Source organism: Martes martes, assembly GCF_963455335.1.
Source record: "Martes martes genome assembly, chromosome: 7".
Classification (NCBI taxonomy): Eukaryota; Metazoa; Chordata; class Mammalia; order Carnivora; family Mustelidae; genus Martes; species Martes martes.
Window position 1 is genome coordinate 131,871,534 of NC_137894.1, and position 16,671 is coordinate 131,888,204.

At 44.2% G+C, this 16,671-nt stretch overlaps 1 protein-coding gene across 1 annotated transcript in view; it reads left to right on the forward strand.

Annotated features, from left to right (window-relative positions):
* DPF3 (double PHD fingers 3) overlaps positions 1 to 16,671 on the forward strand; it is a 256,883-nt gene that overhangs the window by 229,276 nt on the left and 10,936 nt on the right. The window contains exon 9 of the mRNA XM_080808592.1: positions 15,787 to 15,899. Within this exon, the coding sequence (XP_080664718.1) occupies positions 15,787 to 15,899 (113 nt within the window). The remainder of the gene's footprint in view (positions 1 to 15,786; positions 15,900 to 16,671) is intronic.

The following is a 16,671-nucleotide window of genomic DNA, read 5'->3' on the forward strand; positions in this document are numbered from 1 at the left end:
TTTCTCTTGTACTATCTCAACTCCCTAATTTATCCGGAGGAAAAAATAAAGCCCATGTAAAATCAACTCTTCTAGCTTTCTAAGTAAACAGCGAGATCAATTTTATTCATGAATTTGTTGGATAAATGTTTGTTTGATTATAACGAAAGGCAGATTAATCTTGAATGAGAATTTGGCTGGTGGAAAATGATCTATGAGCTGGACCGAGTGACCGAAGATGCAGGAGGAGTGCAGAGCTGGTAGTGCCTTTACGCTGGAGGTCGGAAGCAAACGCAGAGGCCAGACTGTGCTGGGTTTTAATGTAATCCCATGGAGCCCAGGGATGTTTCTCCTTTGAGCAGTGTTGGTTCAGTGTGATTTTTGTTTCCTTCTTGCTGAGAGTGTTGAAGGACATTGGGGACCTTGGGGACTCAAGGGGCTTTGGTAGGAGGCATTAGGGGAGGCTAGCTGTCACCACCACCATCTTCACTTTCCATTCTCCTGCCATCTCGATTTGGAGAGTGAGTTAGTGACTCAGGACAATTGGGAAGTGAAGAGGGAAGAGGATTGGGAGGAGTCGGTGAGTCTCTTTTGGGGCTTTAGGGTGGAGGATGAGGGTGATGGGTGTCATGACTGCAACACAGTCTGGTGAATGCGAGGAGGGGGACCCTTTCTGTCTGCTCTTTTGTTCCTCTCCTAAATAAAGTGAAAAAGGAACGCTCCTGTCCTTTCTTGACTTGACAGTGTAATGGAGGTGTCTGGGCCTGTTGTGAAATTGGCTCTGGTTGCCAGACATCTTTTTGTGCTTCTCTCAGAGGCTTTGCCAGGAGAGCTGATGATGGGCAGTCCACTCAGGGTAGCTCTAGGGAGGACTTGGACAGCCGGCTCCAGGCAGGAATAACTGGCCAGTAGGACTGAGTGGGATGGTGAGGAGGGAAGAGGGGAACAATTCCTTTCCTCTGTAGCCTCGGCAGAGGAGCTGTAGCTAGTGAGGTCGGGGACCTCTGTTGAGATTCTTAGGAGCCAAAGCCCAGTAATCCCACCAGAGGCTGCTGGCTTACTTCTGGCAACCTCCAGGGCTCCTTTGTGTGGGATGGACTGGCTTACTCCTGGGCCATTCTTTCCCAGGGATTTCCAGGATTCGTCACTGAGAGATGGTGAGGACTTGACACCTTGTGTCATGTGAGGAAGCCCGGCTTTCTGAGAGATTTTGCTTGAGGTACGGAACACCGAGACCCAAAAGGCCTTAGGGGAGAGCTAGTTCAACTTTGGGTGGTACAAATTGAGGAGACAGAGGTACAGAGAAATTCAGTGACCAACATTACTGTGCCTTAGTCAACTTCTTGTGAATAGAAGGGGGAAATGCTGTTATATTTAACATCTCAAAGTAAGAAGCTGAAATGATGCTGGGCAGCTGCATTTGGGTCAGCCATCTTGGAACACCACCACGTAGTGAGAGACCGCAGGGTGAAATAAAGGGTCCAGAGGACTAGCAGGTGAAGACATGGGTGCTAACCTAGCCTGTCTCCACTGCTTGCTGGCTGCCTTAGCCACTCTGAGCGGCAGTTTCCTCACCTATGAATCAGAAATATCTATACCTGTCCTGTCTACCTCACAGGGTTGCTGTCCCTGCAACAATGAAATCAATAGTTTCATCAAATGAAACTATGACTAGAAAGGTGCTTACTTGAAAACGCTAGGAGTAACGATCATTTAGCTATGTGAGCACTGCTCCCTTTTGGTCAAAATACTGGCTATAGGTTGTTGCTCTGCTCATATAGTCTAGTGAACTTCCAGGAAGTCGCTGACTTTCTAAAATGGGGGACTCATGCCAGGGAACCTGATCAGAAAGGTTGTTGGAGGTGAGAAGTGGACTCAGGAAGGTGGAAGGAGGGTGGAACAGGGTGAGGGTGAGACAAAGGAGTAGAGGACAAGATGAGAGACCAAAGGCAGCAGCTTCTACGGTAGAGAAGGGCTCTTTGGTCCACACGTGCCAGCAGTTCCCATTGTGTTGTGAGTTTTCACACCTATTCATTTCTTTTTGTAGTCATCCCTACATCATCCCTTAAGTTATCTTTGTTCCTGCTCTTAGCTCTTTTAAAGAATATTTATTTAAAAAACAACACTCTCCTTGGAGAAGAGGAAATGAGATAAAAATCCCAAACCCTACTTCTGCCTTTATTATTCAGCCCTGGGCCTCACTGTGGCTGGGATCCTGCCTAGGCAGTAGTCCTATCAAATGTCTGGCTTTTCTAAAGCCTTCCCCCGCGACCCCTTACTTTTCCTCCTTTGCCAGTTTATTAGTTATCTCTTGCTGTTTAACAAATTGCTCCCAAGCTTAGCAGCCTAGAGCAACAAACATTAGCTCATAGTTTCTGAGGGTCAGGAATCTGGGAATGGCTTAGCTACATGGTTTTGGTACATGCTCTTTTTTTTTAAAATTATTTTTTATTTTTTATTTACATATAATGTATTATTAGCACCAGGGGTACAGGTCTGTGAATCACCAGGTTTATACACTTCACAGCACTCACCATAGCACATACCTTCCCCAGTGTCCATAACCCCACCACCCTGTCCCTAATCCTCTGTCCCCAGCAACCCTCAGTTTGTTTTGTGAGATTAAGAGTCTTTTATGGTTTGTCTCCCTCCTGATCCCATCTTGCTTCATTTATTCTTTTCCTACCCCCCAAACCCCCATGTTGCCTCTCAACTTCCTCATATCAGGGAGATTATATGATAATTGTCTTTCTCTGATTGACTTATTTCACTAAGCATAATACCCTCTAGTTCCCTCCACGTCGTTGCAAATGGCAAGATTTCATTTATTTTGATGGCTGCATAGTATCCCATTGTATATACATACCACTTCTTCTTTGTCCATTCATCTGTTGATGGACATCTAGGTTTTTTCCATAGTTGGCTATTGTGGACATTGCTGCTATAAACATTTGGGTGCACCTGCCCCTTCGGATCACTACATTTGTATCTTTAGGGTAAATACCCAGTAGTGCAATTGCTGGGTCATAGGGTAGCTCTATTTTCAACTTTTTGAGGAACCTCCATGCTGTTTTCGAGAGTGGTTGCACCAGCTTGCATTCCCACCAATAGTGTAGGAGGGTTCCCCTTTCTCCTCATCCTCGCCAGCATCTGTCATTCCCTGACTTGTTAATTTTAGCCATTCTGGCTGGTGTGAGGTGTTATTTCGTTGTGGTTTTGATTTGTATTTCCCTGATGCTGAGTGATATGGAATACTTTTTCATGTGTCCGTTGGCCATCTGGATGTCTTCTTTGGAGAAATGTCTGTTCATGTCCTCTGCCCATTTCTTGATTGGATTATTTGTTCTTTGAGTGTTGAGTTTGAAAATTTTTTTTATAGATTTTGGATACTAGCCATTTATCTGATATGTCGTTTGCAAATATCTTCTTCCATCCTGTCAGTTGTCTTTTGGTTTTGTTAACTGTTTCCTTTGCTGTGCAAAAGCTTTTGATCTTGATGAAGTCCCAATAGGTCATTTTTCCCTTGCTTCCCTTGCCTTTGGCAATGTTCCTAGGAAGAAGTTGCTGTGGCTGAGGTCGAAGAGGTTGTTGCCCGTGTTCTCCTCAAGGATTTTGATGGATTCCTGTCTTACATTGAGGTCCTTCATCCATTTTGAGTCTGTTTTCATGTGTGGTGTAAGGAAATGGTCCCGTTTCATTTTTCTGCATGTGGCTGTCCAATTTTTCAAACACCATTTGTTGAAGAGACTGTCTTTTTTTCCTTTGGACATTCTTTCCTGCTTTGTCGAATATTGTTGACCATAGAGTTGAGGGTCTATTTCTGGGCTCTCTATTCTGTTCCATTGATCTATGTGTCTGTTTTTGTGCCAGTACCATACTGTCTTGATGATGACAGCTTTGTAATAGAGCTTGAAGTCTGGAATTGTGATGCCACCAAATTTGGCTTTCTTTTTCAATATTCCTCTGGCTATTCGAGGTTTTTCCTGGTTCCATGTAAATTGTAGGATTATTTTTTCAATTTCTTTGAAAAAAATTAATGGGATTTTGGTAGGGATTGCATTAAACGTGTAGATTGCTTTGGGTAGCATAGACATTTTCATTGGCACATGCTCTTTCTTGAGGTGGTGGCTGGACATTGGATATTTGAGGCTTGACTGAGGCTGAAGGAGAGTCACTTCTAGGCTTTTCACATGTTGTGGATAGGCCTTCATTCATCTGCATTCATCTCAGGCTGCTAGACTGAGGGCCTCTGCTGGTTGTTGGCCAGAGGCCACTCTCAGTTCTTTGCCTTGTGGGCCTTTCCATTGGGCGCCTTGTAATGCAGTCGCTGACTTTATCCAGAGTGAGGTGGGGGGAGGGAAGAAGGGAGGGTTGGGCAGAGGGAGGGAGAGACCAAAATGGAAACCTGAGTTGTCTTTTTATTACTCCAAATTTGCATATTGTTACTTCCTTTTTAATGGCTATTTGTTAAAACAAATGAAGTCCAGCCCACATTCAGTAGTTGGGGAATGGCCTCTACCTCTTGAAAAGAGGAGGATCAAAGAATTTGTGGGCATTAAAAAAAAAGTACCACAGCCACCAACATCACTGCCTGGTGATCATTTCCATCCTCCCCTCTCCTCACTGTTCTGTCTGACTTACAGCAATGTTCTGCCTGTGTCACCAACTTCCTTCCTGGATCTGGGCATTTCTAGAGAATATGAAGGTGCACTTGACCAGATTCTTGGCTGTGAGAGAAGCTTCTAGCAAGACCTGCCCCAGCCTTGCAGGCAGGGCTCTGAGACCAGGGACTGAAGAGCTTCAATCCAACATCAGAGAGAAAGGATTGGTTTCCAGAGACTTGATGCATCTCCTGGGACAAAGATGGAAACTGATCCTGGTAGGGCCTAGCTTTGGCCCTGGAACCTCCATCAAAAAATGATCCGTGCTATCAGTGAATGGAATCAGATATTCCTGAGACTATTTCATATGGCGCTTCCAAGCTTGAGAGTGAGGGACAAAGCCTGTGGAAGGAGAAGCATGTTGTGAGAGAATCTCCTTGTGAATTCTTCCCTCTATAATGCTGAAACCATCCAGTCATCCAGAGAGGTGCCTGGGTGCACAGTTCGCAGAGACCACTTTATCTAGTTCCAAAGACCAGTTAGCTTGCTCAGGGTAACATACTTGCTTTGGTTCTTATGTTATGTTATCTCTCACTTGATGCTGTGACCCACCCTTCCCTTTTCTTTCTTTCTTTCTTTCTTTCTTTCTTTCTTTCTTTCTTTCTTTCTTTCTTTCTTTCTTTCCTTTTGATAATTTCTTCCTTTAATATTTTATTTATTTGTCAGAGAGAGGGAGGAAGAAAGAGAGAGAGAGAAAGAGTGAGTACACAAGCAGGGGGAGAAGCAGGAAGAGGGAGAAGCAGGCTCCCTACTGAGCAAGGAGCCTGATGCAGGGAGACTGATGCAGGACTTGATCAGGACCCTGGGATCATGACCTGAGCCGAGGGCAGATCCTTAAGCGCCCAAGGCACCCAGGCATCCTTTTTCTTGAAAAAAGTTTCCCTTTTCTTAGATGCCATGAAGGGCTCTCTCCAGGCTCTCCTGGCCCTTTTGTGACCACATTATCTATGTCTTTCTCACTGAGCTCTTTTCTTGACGCCCTGTGATGGCTTCAGTTCCAATGGTTACCCTCCCCCTCCTCCCAAGGAGATCCTTTTGACCTTTCTCTCTGTGGTCTTTCCCCAAGTATCTCACCAAGTACCAAGGCTCCACCTACCACCCACACTTGATGATTTCTAAATTGACATCTCCAGCCTGTCCTCTCTCCTGAACATACACTCATATTTTCTCACTGGCACCTGAACATGTTCACCAAATGTCTCATCTGCACAACAGATGTCATGTGCTGAAAGTAACTCTGTATCACTCTCTGCAAGCCCACCATCCCTATCTCAGCTAATGTGTGGCCCACCCACTCTGTGGCCCAATTTGGGAATCTTGGTGTCATCGTTGACTCCTCCCTCTTGCTCACATCCTTTGTCCAGCAGGCATCATGTTTTGTTGACAAATTCTACCTCTCAAATATTTCCCACACTTATCCCCACAGTTATGACTGGTTCTCTACTAGTGTCCCCACTCTGAAGCTTAAGCTCCACATTAATAGGAGCTTTTGTCTATGTAATTCATTGCTTAGCACTTCCCACAATGCCTGGCACATCATAAGTGCTCAATAAAAATTTGTAGAATAATTTTTACTGGATACTATAACTTGCCATCCTTCCTGGTATCGATCCCTGCATCGGGCTCCCTGCTTGGCGGGAAGCCTGCTTCTCTCTCTCTCGCTCCCCTGCTTGTGTTCCCTCTCTCACCATCTCTCTCTCTGTCAAATAAATAAATAAAATATTAAAAAAAGAATCTCTGAGGATTCCTCAGTGCCTACAGAAGCAAATTCAGATCTTCATGCCTGCATAAGGGAAAGACTTTGACAGTCTTACTCCTTACTGTTTTAGCATCATCTTTTGCCACTTGCCTTTTCTCCTACTTTCCTTGAGCCACACTGTTTTGCTTAAGTGGATCCTGTACTTTAAATTTCCTGATAGTTCTTCTCCCTGTAATGCTCTTTTCTCTTTTTTTCCCCCCACTTAGAAAACTCCTCTTCATCCTCCAAGGCCCAGATCAAATGTTATCTCCTCTCAGTGGCTTTCCCCAAGTCCCCCATTATTTATTCCTTTTCCATCTGTAAGCATTTTATTTGTTCTCCTATTACAGCACTTAGTATATTGTATTATAGTCATTTTTTTAAAAAAAATGACCTATAATAGTTATTTGTTGCCATATAACAAATTACCCCAAAACCTAACAGCTTAAAACAATAAACATTTATTATCTCATAGTTTCTGTGGGCAGGAATCTACATGGTTTAGTTGAGTGCCTCTGGATCAAGGCCTCCCATGAAGTAGCGGTCAGCTTGTCATTTAGGGCCGTGGTCTCATCTGAAGGCTTGATGGGAGAGGATTCAATTCCAAGCTCACTCGCATGGTTGTGGCAGGGCTAATTTCCTCCCAGGAGGCCTCCCTGTATTTGTTGCCATATGGACTTCTCCATACAACACAGTAGCTGGCTTCCCTTAGAGTAGTTTTTGAGAAAATGTAAGAGAGGGTTTAATGATGCAAGCCACAGTCTTTTTTATTACTCAATTTTAAGGGGTACATACCATCACTTCTCATATTCTGCTTGACAGAGGTGAATCAGTAAGTCCAGGCAACACTTAAGGGAGAGAATTACACAAGCTTATAAATACCAGGAGAGGGGAAATTTTGGTGGCCATCTTACAGGCTACCTATCACACTTCCTAAACTTGAACTCCTCAAGGCAGAATCCATGTCTCATTTATTTTTGAAACTTCATCATTTAGCACAGTTCCTGGTAGTTAATAGGTGTTCAATGAATTTAGTCAAATTAAATAGAATTATCTTTCAGTAAGAACCTGATCACATCAGGTAAACTGCAGCCAGAAGAACCCTCAAAAATAGACTAAAAATGATTTAAAAAATAAAATGTAAAACAAAGTGTCTAAGGATCACAGGCATACTCTCAGTCCTCTGCTTCTAGACACTTCTATAATTGCCTCCCTGTTTCACATAGAAAAAGACAAAAAAGCAAGAAAGTATCTTTTTCCTTTTGGCTTAGTACAACTCAAATATTTTTGAAAGAAATAAATAATACCATCTCAAAGTCCTCAGAGAATTCAAGAACTTAGACTACTCATGAATCCATCTTCCAATTTATGGAAGATTGGCAGCTGGAGGTTACAGGTAATCACGTGTTGATGAATCACTGCTCTTTTCCACCAGCTATCCATCAGTTACACCACAAAACCCTCAAGAAAGGAGCACAGGGGTTACACAGGGATTACACACAATCTGAGCAACAGTTTCTTCTTCAGGCTCACTTTTCCAAGGAAAACCCAGAGTCTTTAGCCAAGGTCCATGGCTGGATGCTCCTAATGTCCAGAGAGGCCTGAAATGCACAACCAATGTCAGGGATTCATATCTGATATTGATGTTGGGCCCTGGAAAGTGACTCAATCTGGCCTCCACACACTTGTGGAGCAAACCTCACCAGCAGATGGTTGCCTACAATCTCAATTCCAGCTAAAGCGTTGAAAGACAAGTCAACCTGAGTTGCTTCATTCCAATGGTATTTCACCCTCTGCCCAAAGAGGTCCTTTCTATTTTTCACTCTGGGTCTTTCCTGAGTATCTCATCAAATGCCACGACTTCATCTACCACCCACACCTGATGATTTCTGAATCTACATCTCCAGCCTGTCCTGTCTCCTGAATATATGTTGGTGACCCTCTTCTTCCACTGCCTACCAGGCAGTACCTGTTCCCTGTTGCACAACCCGCTCAACCCAGATCTAATATTCTTCATGGATGAAAACTCTCCCAAGGCCTCTGCCTGCAGATTCATTGACAGCACATCTGATTAGGTGCAACTTCTTGCGTGGCTGTAGGCAGTGAGGTTGATGAGAAGTGCTTTAGGTTTCTAGACTTCTTTTGCTTTCTTTTATGGTATTGGACAAGTACTGGGCTCATCCAGTGGAAAAGTAGAAGTGAATTCTAGCAGTACTAACTACTTATTTTAATTTCCTTCCTAGTTTTTTTCCTCACTTTTGAGTTTTAGCTGGTGAACTTTAGAAGACTTGTTTATCCCACCAACCAGATGGGCAATTTGGGATTAATGCTATCTCTGAAAATACTGTTCATGAGTGGCATAGGAAGGGCCACATCTTTGTGGATAGCAGATTTTTATCCTTTCGTTTAGTATATTGGAAAACTAACACTCACAGAGGCAAAATGACTTGTCCAATGGACTCAGAGGCTGCAGTAGATCTCAAACTGTAGTTTTTATCCCATGAGGATAGGATTTGGTTTTTCTCATTGCTGTATTCCCAATGCCCAGAAAAGTGCCTACCACATTTATCTATTCAACAGATACTATTAAGGGAATGTGCAAATGGATAAATCATCATTGGTCCTCAGCTGTGGTGATGAATTAGGGATGCTGGTATCATTACTGTGGCTCTTGACATCCTAATAGGGCTGTGCCTTGGCCCCAACCTGGGCCAGCCAAGTAACTTCTATAAATCCAGGTCAAGTCTGCCTCATTCCATTATTTCACTTTGAGAGGATCAACCACATGCCCTCAGATTTATAGATGAGACTCTATCTTGGACCATTCTTGACCATGAAAACTTGGGGGGGATACTTCTAGGGCCCTTTGAGAATGGTGCCATGAGCCCTTAGCTGTTTAGTCCCATTAAATGTGTCCCTAATGCTTTTGTACAAACATGCTTTCTATAGTTATTGATAATAATGACCACTGCACCAATCTCTGTGGTTTGCCTCTCACCCGGTACTGTACTTGGGTGCCCTAGAGTTTGGCAGCTTTGTGGGAGGATAAGCAGACCTCTAAGATGAGTTGAATTTGCTGCTGCACGGTGAAGTGTTTGCTTGAACAAAAGGCAGCTAGGGCTCACACCATCATTTATTTTTAATGCATTTTTGTTTGTTTGGTCTTTACCCTTTCTGCTCTCTTTCTCTTCTTTTCCCTTTGAAGTACACTAAAAATGGTAAGGAATAAAGGGAGCCATGCAGGTGCCTCTGAAATGCTATTGTGATCATCGATTTGCAGATGTCTTAGCGTTAGAAGTAACGTTGGGGCAGGTGAGAGTTGAATCTGCAGACCATTGCGGAAGGTTTACAAAACAGGGCTTGGGAAAGCATCCATGTGAAGAAGCAGTGCCTGGTTAACATATGTGTGCAGAGGTTGAATTCTTGATTGCTCAGAATCGGTTCACCCCTTTACAGATGAATTCCCTCCACCTGACAAGCTGGGTCTCAAAGTGAAGGGGGATGGAAAGAAGGTGTGAAGGAGAGAAATAGAGACAGAGGGAGAGGCTGAGACAGAGACAGAGAGGGGTGAGGGAGAGAGAATAAATGAGAACGAATGGATCTGATTGAATGAGAGGCTTCCCAAAGTGAGCTACTAATACTTTTTTCTCCTCAAATTACTCTTTAGCATGAATGATTCCAATTTGACTGCACTTTGCATAATTCTTCAGCTAAATCTTCTTACATAGTTTTGCAGTATGTAAATATTAGAAATTTTATGTGTGTATGAATATAGAGAAGTGTTAGAAATTTGAACCAAATTATTTTTTAATGAATGCCCATGGAGACTTGTTTTTGGTGCCATTTCAGCCTGGAATTGATCCTACGTATTTTATATAATGTAATTTCTGTAAACTAAGCATCAGACCAAGGAGCACAATTTGAGGTTTGTACCTACTTGCCCGGGAATCATGGATACTTAGGTTTTTCTTTCCCGAGAAATTAATTTTTAAGAGATCAACATTGATAAATAAGGTAATAAAACGTAATTAGATGTTTATAATTTCACAATGAATAAATAATAGACTATGCTAGTTCCACAGTTATTTGTATCTGTTTTATTTATATTTTCAGCACATACCTAGCAAGATAATGTTGTGGTTTTTTTTTTTTTTCCTGGAGCTATAATTTGATCAGCAATGTGGCTTAGCCTAGTCCAAATTAAATATTGGTGATGATGAAATAAAAGACTCTTTTAATAAGGACCGTAATATAAGAGATGCATGTCACAGCCCTGTGTCCGGTTTTGCCCAGGGTTTGTTGACAATGAACTGTGTTTTTCTCACAGTGCTGAATATCTGCAGAAAGACATTGACCGGTTAATGACTTCTGTTAGTTTCTAAGTCACAATTGTAGTGTGAGCTTAATCAACAAGGCCTGTTTAGATATTTTTGTCCCTGAAAGGTTGGAAATATCCATGTGTGTGGGCAGTTGTACGTGAGCAAATGTAGGCATAGGCAAGCTCTGAGAGTGAAATTGGTTCTTGCCTGGTTATCTCTCCATGTGCCTTTTCAAATACCACGAAATCCCATTTGCTGTTCCTGGCAATTCTCCATCCAGGAGTTCTGAAAAGACAAGAGATGGGGTCTTTGGGTGGTGAGGGAGCAGTCCCTGCTTTCAGATGCTGGTCTTCTCTCTTTCACTGAGCTCAGCAGACTCTAGTCAGCCACCCTAGCCTTGTGGATGGGCTTCTTTCTGAGAAGCTTCTTATACCTGGCTGGTTCCCTCTTTCTTTCCATCTTCTGAAATAGCACCCTGAAGACAAATTCCTATTGTCTGAAAACCTTGTTCAGAAGTTCCGTTTCCTGCCCATGGTGGCCATGTGTTAAAATTCCCCCCCCCCCCAACATTTGCGGAGGTCAATTTTGGAAGGGGTTAGCGTTGCGTTAGGAAGGCCTCTTCACACCAAGTCACTATCAGACCAATTAAGCAAGCAGGCAGATTTACTGAACCCTCCTGATAGAATGAATTTGGCGGAACGCTCAGGAAGGACTTGGTTTCTAATGATCTGGCTGGGCTGAATCATGCACACGGCACCACTTTCTAAATTCATTTTGGTAATTGGAATCTTATAAATGTCCTGTTGAATCATCTGGACCAGGGGGACCTGGGATGGGTTGTTTCCCCTTCACTCCACTGGGCTAGTTGAATAGCAATACAGGTATTCCTTGTTTTAAGAAAACTGGAGATGAGAAAAAAAAAACAAAACAAAACTACATTTCTAAGCAAATGCATTAGAGACTGATAGTTAACTTTACAAAAGAGTTAAGAATCTTTAAGTAGTGAGTGACTGTACATAAATTGTTCTACAGCAGCGTGTCTCTTTTTTTCTGCCCTTGAATTGGGAAGACTGTATCTACTGTCTTACTTCTAAGAGTTTTATGAAGTAGTTCTGGGCAAAAATAGGGAGTTCTAGCAGTCAAACTTAGAAATGGGCTACTAGCACTTTCCTTAGAAACTTTTCCCTTTGTCCAACAGTGTGCATTATTTCAGTCATTTCCACGGTAGATAAGAATTTGTATTCTTACAGTTTTATCTGGTGAATGACTTTTCCAGTTAGTGGAGATAAGCAGTAGGCAGCCCACCTGTTATGGCAACGCCGAGGACTTAGCTCTGGACATAATTTTTGCACCTGCTAATGGCTGCTTGGGTGACTTAAGTTCTCGTGCCTCGTCCTCCCCAGCTAAGAAGTTGCATCTCCCACTTTTTTTTTGAACCTCAGTGACACCTGGGTTCTGAGCTGAAGGAGCTCTCCAGCCAGCGGTGAGGCTGATCTGACTTCTGCATTTTGCTGGGGGTGCTGGGGGAGCTGGGAGAAGGCAGTGTGAACTTTGTCCCCTTCCTTTGGGTTTGAAGGTCCTTACCGGAGGCTGATGACTTTCTCGAGACAGGAACACAGAACAAGCCCCAGGGATTTTTTTCAGAGACTTCCAACAGGAGTTTTCAAAACCCATTTGCTACTGTTCACTGGTCTAAAGCTATCCCAGAAAATGTCTTCAGAGCTCGGCACTATGGTCTAGGAGAACCTGAACATAGCATTAGCTCTTAATAAATATTTGTGGAATGTTGTTGGCACAAAACACACATACCACCCTCCATCCCTACCCACAGAGGCACTCCACATGCACATTTGGCTACTGAATTCCATGTCATGCTCTGGAATGTGCTGACCTTCCTTCCGAGGGAAGATGACACTGTGCAAGTGTTATTATTAGTAGGGCAGCTTTTGCTCGGATCTGTCAACACTCCCTCACTCCGGCTCTTTATTAACCAATGACAAACTCAAGAACCTGTGGCAGTTGACACAACTAACCCCCCTCTCCTTGAAATCTCTTCTTTTGGCTGCTCTGACCCCATTCTTGCACAGTTTGTGTCTACCTCTCTGGCCGTCCTTCCCAGTTTCCTCGCTTGGTTCTTTCTTTTCATTGTTGAGTAGTTGAATCTAGGGCTCCTCTACAAGCAGTCCTAAACCTTTTTCTCTCTTTTCTTCTCCCCTCATCCTTTCTCTTCTCTTTTCCCTTTTCTTAGGTAACTTCGTTTGTTCTCATGGTTTTGATGACCGCCAATTTAGCAACGGCTCCTAAATTTATATGTCCGGTCCACATTTCTCTTTTGAGTTCGAAATCCATATCTTTGACTCTCCCCGTGACATTTGCACCAGCGGTCTCCCAAACTTTGCAAGTTCAATATGCCCCAAACAGAGCACCCCCCCCCCCATTATCCCCCACCACATCTGCTTCCTCTCTGCTTTCTATACTCTTTCTCATCTGAGTAAGTTTTCTCTGTAACCCACCCAGTTTCTTAGGTCAGAAACTTGAGACTCTGTCTCATTATCCCCACATGCTCAACCTTCAAAGAATGGTCAGGTCCTATCCATTATTTCTTTACCATTCTGAAATTTCCACCTTGGCTTAACGATCCTTGTCTCTCTCCCAGTAGCTGCATCAGCCTTCTAACTGGCTTTCTGGCAGCAATTCCTACACCTCTCCTTTCCCTGCCCCCCCACAAATTCTTTTCTTAGACAGAAGCTTCTTCCTTCCTTCCTACCTTCCTTTTTGATGATTTAAATCTTTATTTGTGCTTTCCTTATTTAAAAATACCTTTTCAACTTTCTATCCTGAAATGATGATAGCTTCGTAGAAAGTTACAGAAATATATTATAGGGAGGTCCCATGTGTCAGTTTTCCCCAATGGTAACAGCTTTCGTCACTACAGTACACTCTCGGAACCAGGCAATCGACGTCGATGAATTAGTCCCATTTTACCAGTTTTACATGCAACACACACGTATGGTGTTTATGTGTGCGTATGTGTATGGCTCTGTGCAATCTGACCACATATGTAACCACCACCACCCTCAAGGTACAGACTGCTTCATCACCCCAAAGGTCTCTCATGCTAAAGAACGCTCCTTTAAAGCGCAACAGGATCCGGTCACCGCCTTGCTTAAAACCCTTTAATGAGGGGCGCCTGGGTGGCTCAGTCGGTTAAGCGGCTGCCTTCGGCTCATGTCACGATCTCAGGGTCCTGGGACTGAGCCCCGTGTTGGACTCCCTGCTCAGTGGGGAGCCTGCTTCCCCCTCTCCCTCTCCTGCTCTTCCTGCTTGTGCTCTCGCTCTTGCTCTCTCTCTCAAATAAATAAATAAAATCTTCTTTAAAAAAATGCTTTAATGGTTTTAAAGCCCCAAATTCTTAAGAAAGTGCTATGGGTGCCTGTGTCATTTGGCTCCAGCTGCCTCTCCAGCTGCACCTCCCCTCCCCCCGACCCCTGCCAGCCCAGCCAAGTCCTCTTCATCTGCCAGGTATCCGCTTTAAAGATCTTTCTTGGAAGGTTTCCTTGACACCTCTGACCAGGTGAGGTTCTTGTGTGTTTTTTTTTTCATTATGATTTGCCTTCGTGGAACCCCTCACATGTTTGTACGTAAATAGATACGCAGGTGGCTTATGAATTTGAGTTCTCTCTGGCTGCCCTGGAAGGGCCCCGATGCCTCGCCCACCCCCTTGTCTTTTCTGCCCACTGCGATGGCTGGCCTAGTGGGTGCTCAGTGAGTGCCCGTTAAGGTCACAGACAATTATTGCAAGTCAGCTGGCTGTGGCTAAGATGTGGCCTGAGGCCTAGAACTGGACAAAGTCGACTTGTGTGTATGGGTATCTGTTCCACGGACTCATCTTCAACCTTCCCAGGGGTGCCCTATCTGAGAAACCAGGCATCATGGCCCAAACCACTCAAAACCTCAAGCTGGTGTTTCCTCTCTTGCTCCCACCCCAGTATTGTCTCTGAGAGACTGGAATAGAGAGCAACCCTGGCCAGTGTTCTTCTGAGACAGATCTTTGAGATGCTTCCAAGAATATTAGCTGGGGGGTGGTGTGGGGGGAGGCGCCTGGATGGCTCAGTCTGTTAAGTGTTTGTCTTCGGTTCAGGTTATGATCCCAGGGTCCTGGGATCAAGCCCCACATTGGGCTCTCTGCTCATCAGAGACCCTGCTTCTCCTTCTCCCTCTGCCTGCTTCTCTGCCTACTTGTACTGTCTCTCTCTGTCAAATAAATGAATAAAATCTTAAAAAAAAAAAAAGAATATCAGCTGGATTTTCATCTAGGCTTATTTCTTTCTGGGTCAGTGTCACAGTGTCACTTTGAGAGGGTTATTCGTCTAGAGCTGTGGGAGCTCCTAAGTTGGATGGCACCTGGTGAGTCCTTGAAAGGCTTTTAGATCTTTCCTCTCCCGATGCTTCCATGGGTTCCTTGCTAAGCGTCCCCCATGCTCCCCACTGATGAGTCATTTCCATCCCCACTCTTACTCCCTCAGAGACAAGTCTGTGGGGTTTGCATCTGTGGAGCCTCATAGTTGAAGGGTCCTTATGTTCACTGCATAGACAGTGTGTTCCCAAGTGACCGCAATGTAACCAGTAGTCTCAATACTTGGAAGGGAGGAAATGAGGACCTCTTGCTGGGATGTGGCTTTGCCGAGCGATGGTGGTACCATGGGGGGTCCTGACCATCTTTGGAGGGTACTAGGTTAGTGGGACTAATGCTAGCTGATGTCCCCTCTCTGTACTATCCTTCTTCGGAAGCACATTTCCTTATGTGCGAGGAGCAGCACAATGTGCTACGGGGTTGGTTCTGCAGGGCTGGGAGCTCGGGAGCAGGGCGAGCCCCCAGCAGTAGGCAAAGCTCTCAGTTCTTCTGTGACAGACTCAGTTATGGGCTCCGCCCTGGGTGCTCTGCGCAGATTCCTGCAAAATCTGGGAACATCACCCAAGTTTCTCTTCCCTGCCAAATAGAAGGTCAAGTGTCTTCATGTTCTCTGGCTCCTGGCTGTCCTCTCAGTGCTGGCACTGACCCTAATGCTGCCATTTCTGTTTCTTGCAGGTCACCCAACATGCCTGCAGTTCACCCTGAACATGACCGAGGCTGTCAAGACCTACAAGTGGCAGTGCATAGAGTGCAAATCTTGCATCCTCTGCGGAACCTCGGAGAATGACGTGAGTTTGGGACTTCCCTTGCAGGAGAGAGCACTCCAAGGGGTGGAGAGGAGGGCAGGACTCTTGTCACTGCACTCCTGGGGAAAATGTCAGTTGGCATCTCCCCACCCCCCTTGCGTCTAGGACCTTTGGGATCCTTGCACAACAGGGACCCTGGGTACTCTTTGTGCCTGTGGGGAGAGGTGTGGGAGGTGATGGCCCGAGGGTGCCTCACTGGCCACTTGCCCTCCAGGTCTCAGTGAGAGATAGCGTTGCCTGCTACTTTTGCTTGGGATGTGCTCGACCGTTTATACCACGTTCCAGAGTATGTGATTTCACTGGGTCTAAATGTTAGCTATAATAAATGCAGAATTAGAAAAAAAAAACCCACTTTCTGTTATAGACGATTTCAGACTTATGCAAAAGAGCAGAAATAATGAAACTGATGTAGCCTCTCACCAGCTTCAGCTCTGATCAATACATGTCCAACCTCGTTTTATAAATACTCCCACCTCCTCCCACATAATTCCAGTCATAATATCACTTTACTTGTCAATATTCCATAGGTTTACCAAAAAGAGAAGGACTTACTTTTTAACAAAAATGATAAACATGTTAATGCAGCTAAAAAAATCAATAATTTCTTGATATAATCAAACATGCAGTTAACATCCTAATTGCTGCAATTGTTTTAAATGCTGTCTGGTCTTAAGTATTTTTTATTATAGCTTTTTTATTTGAATTGGGATCCACATAAGGCCCATACATTGTGACTAGTTGATATTTCCTTTTG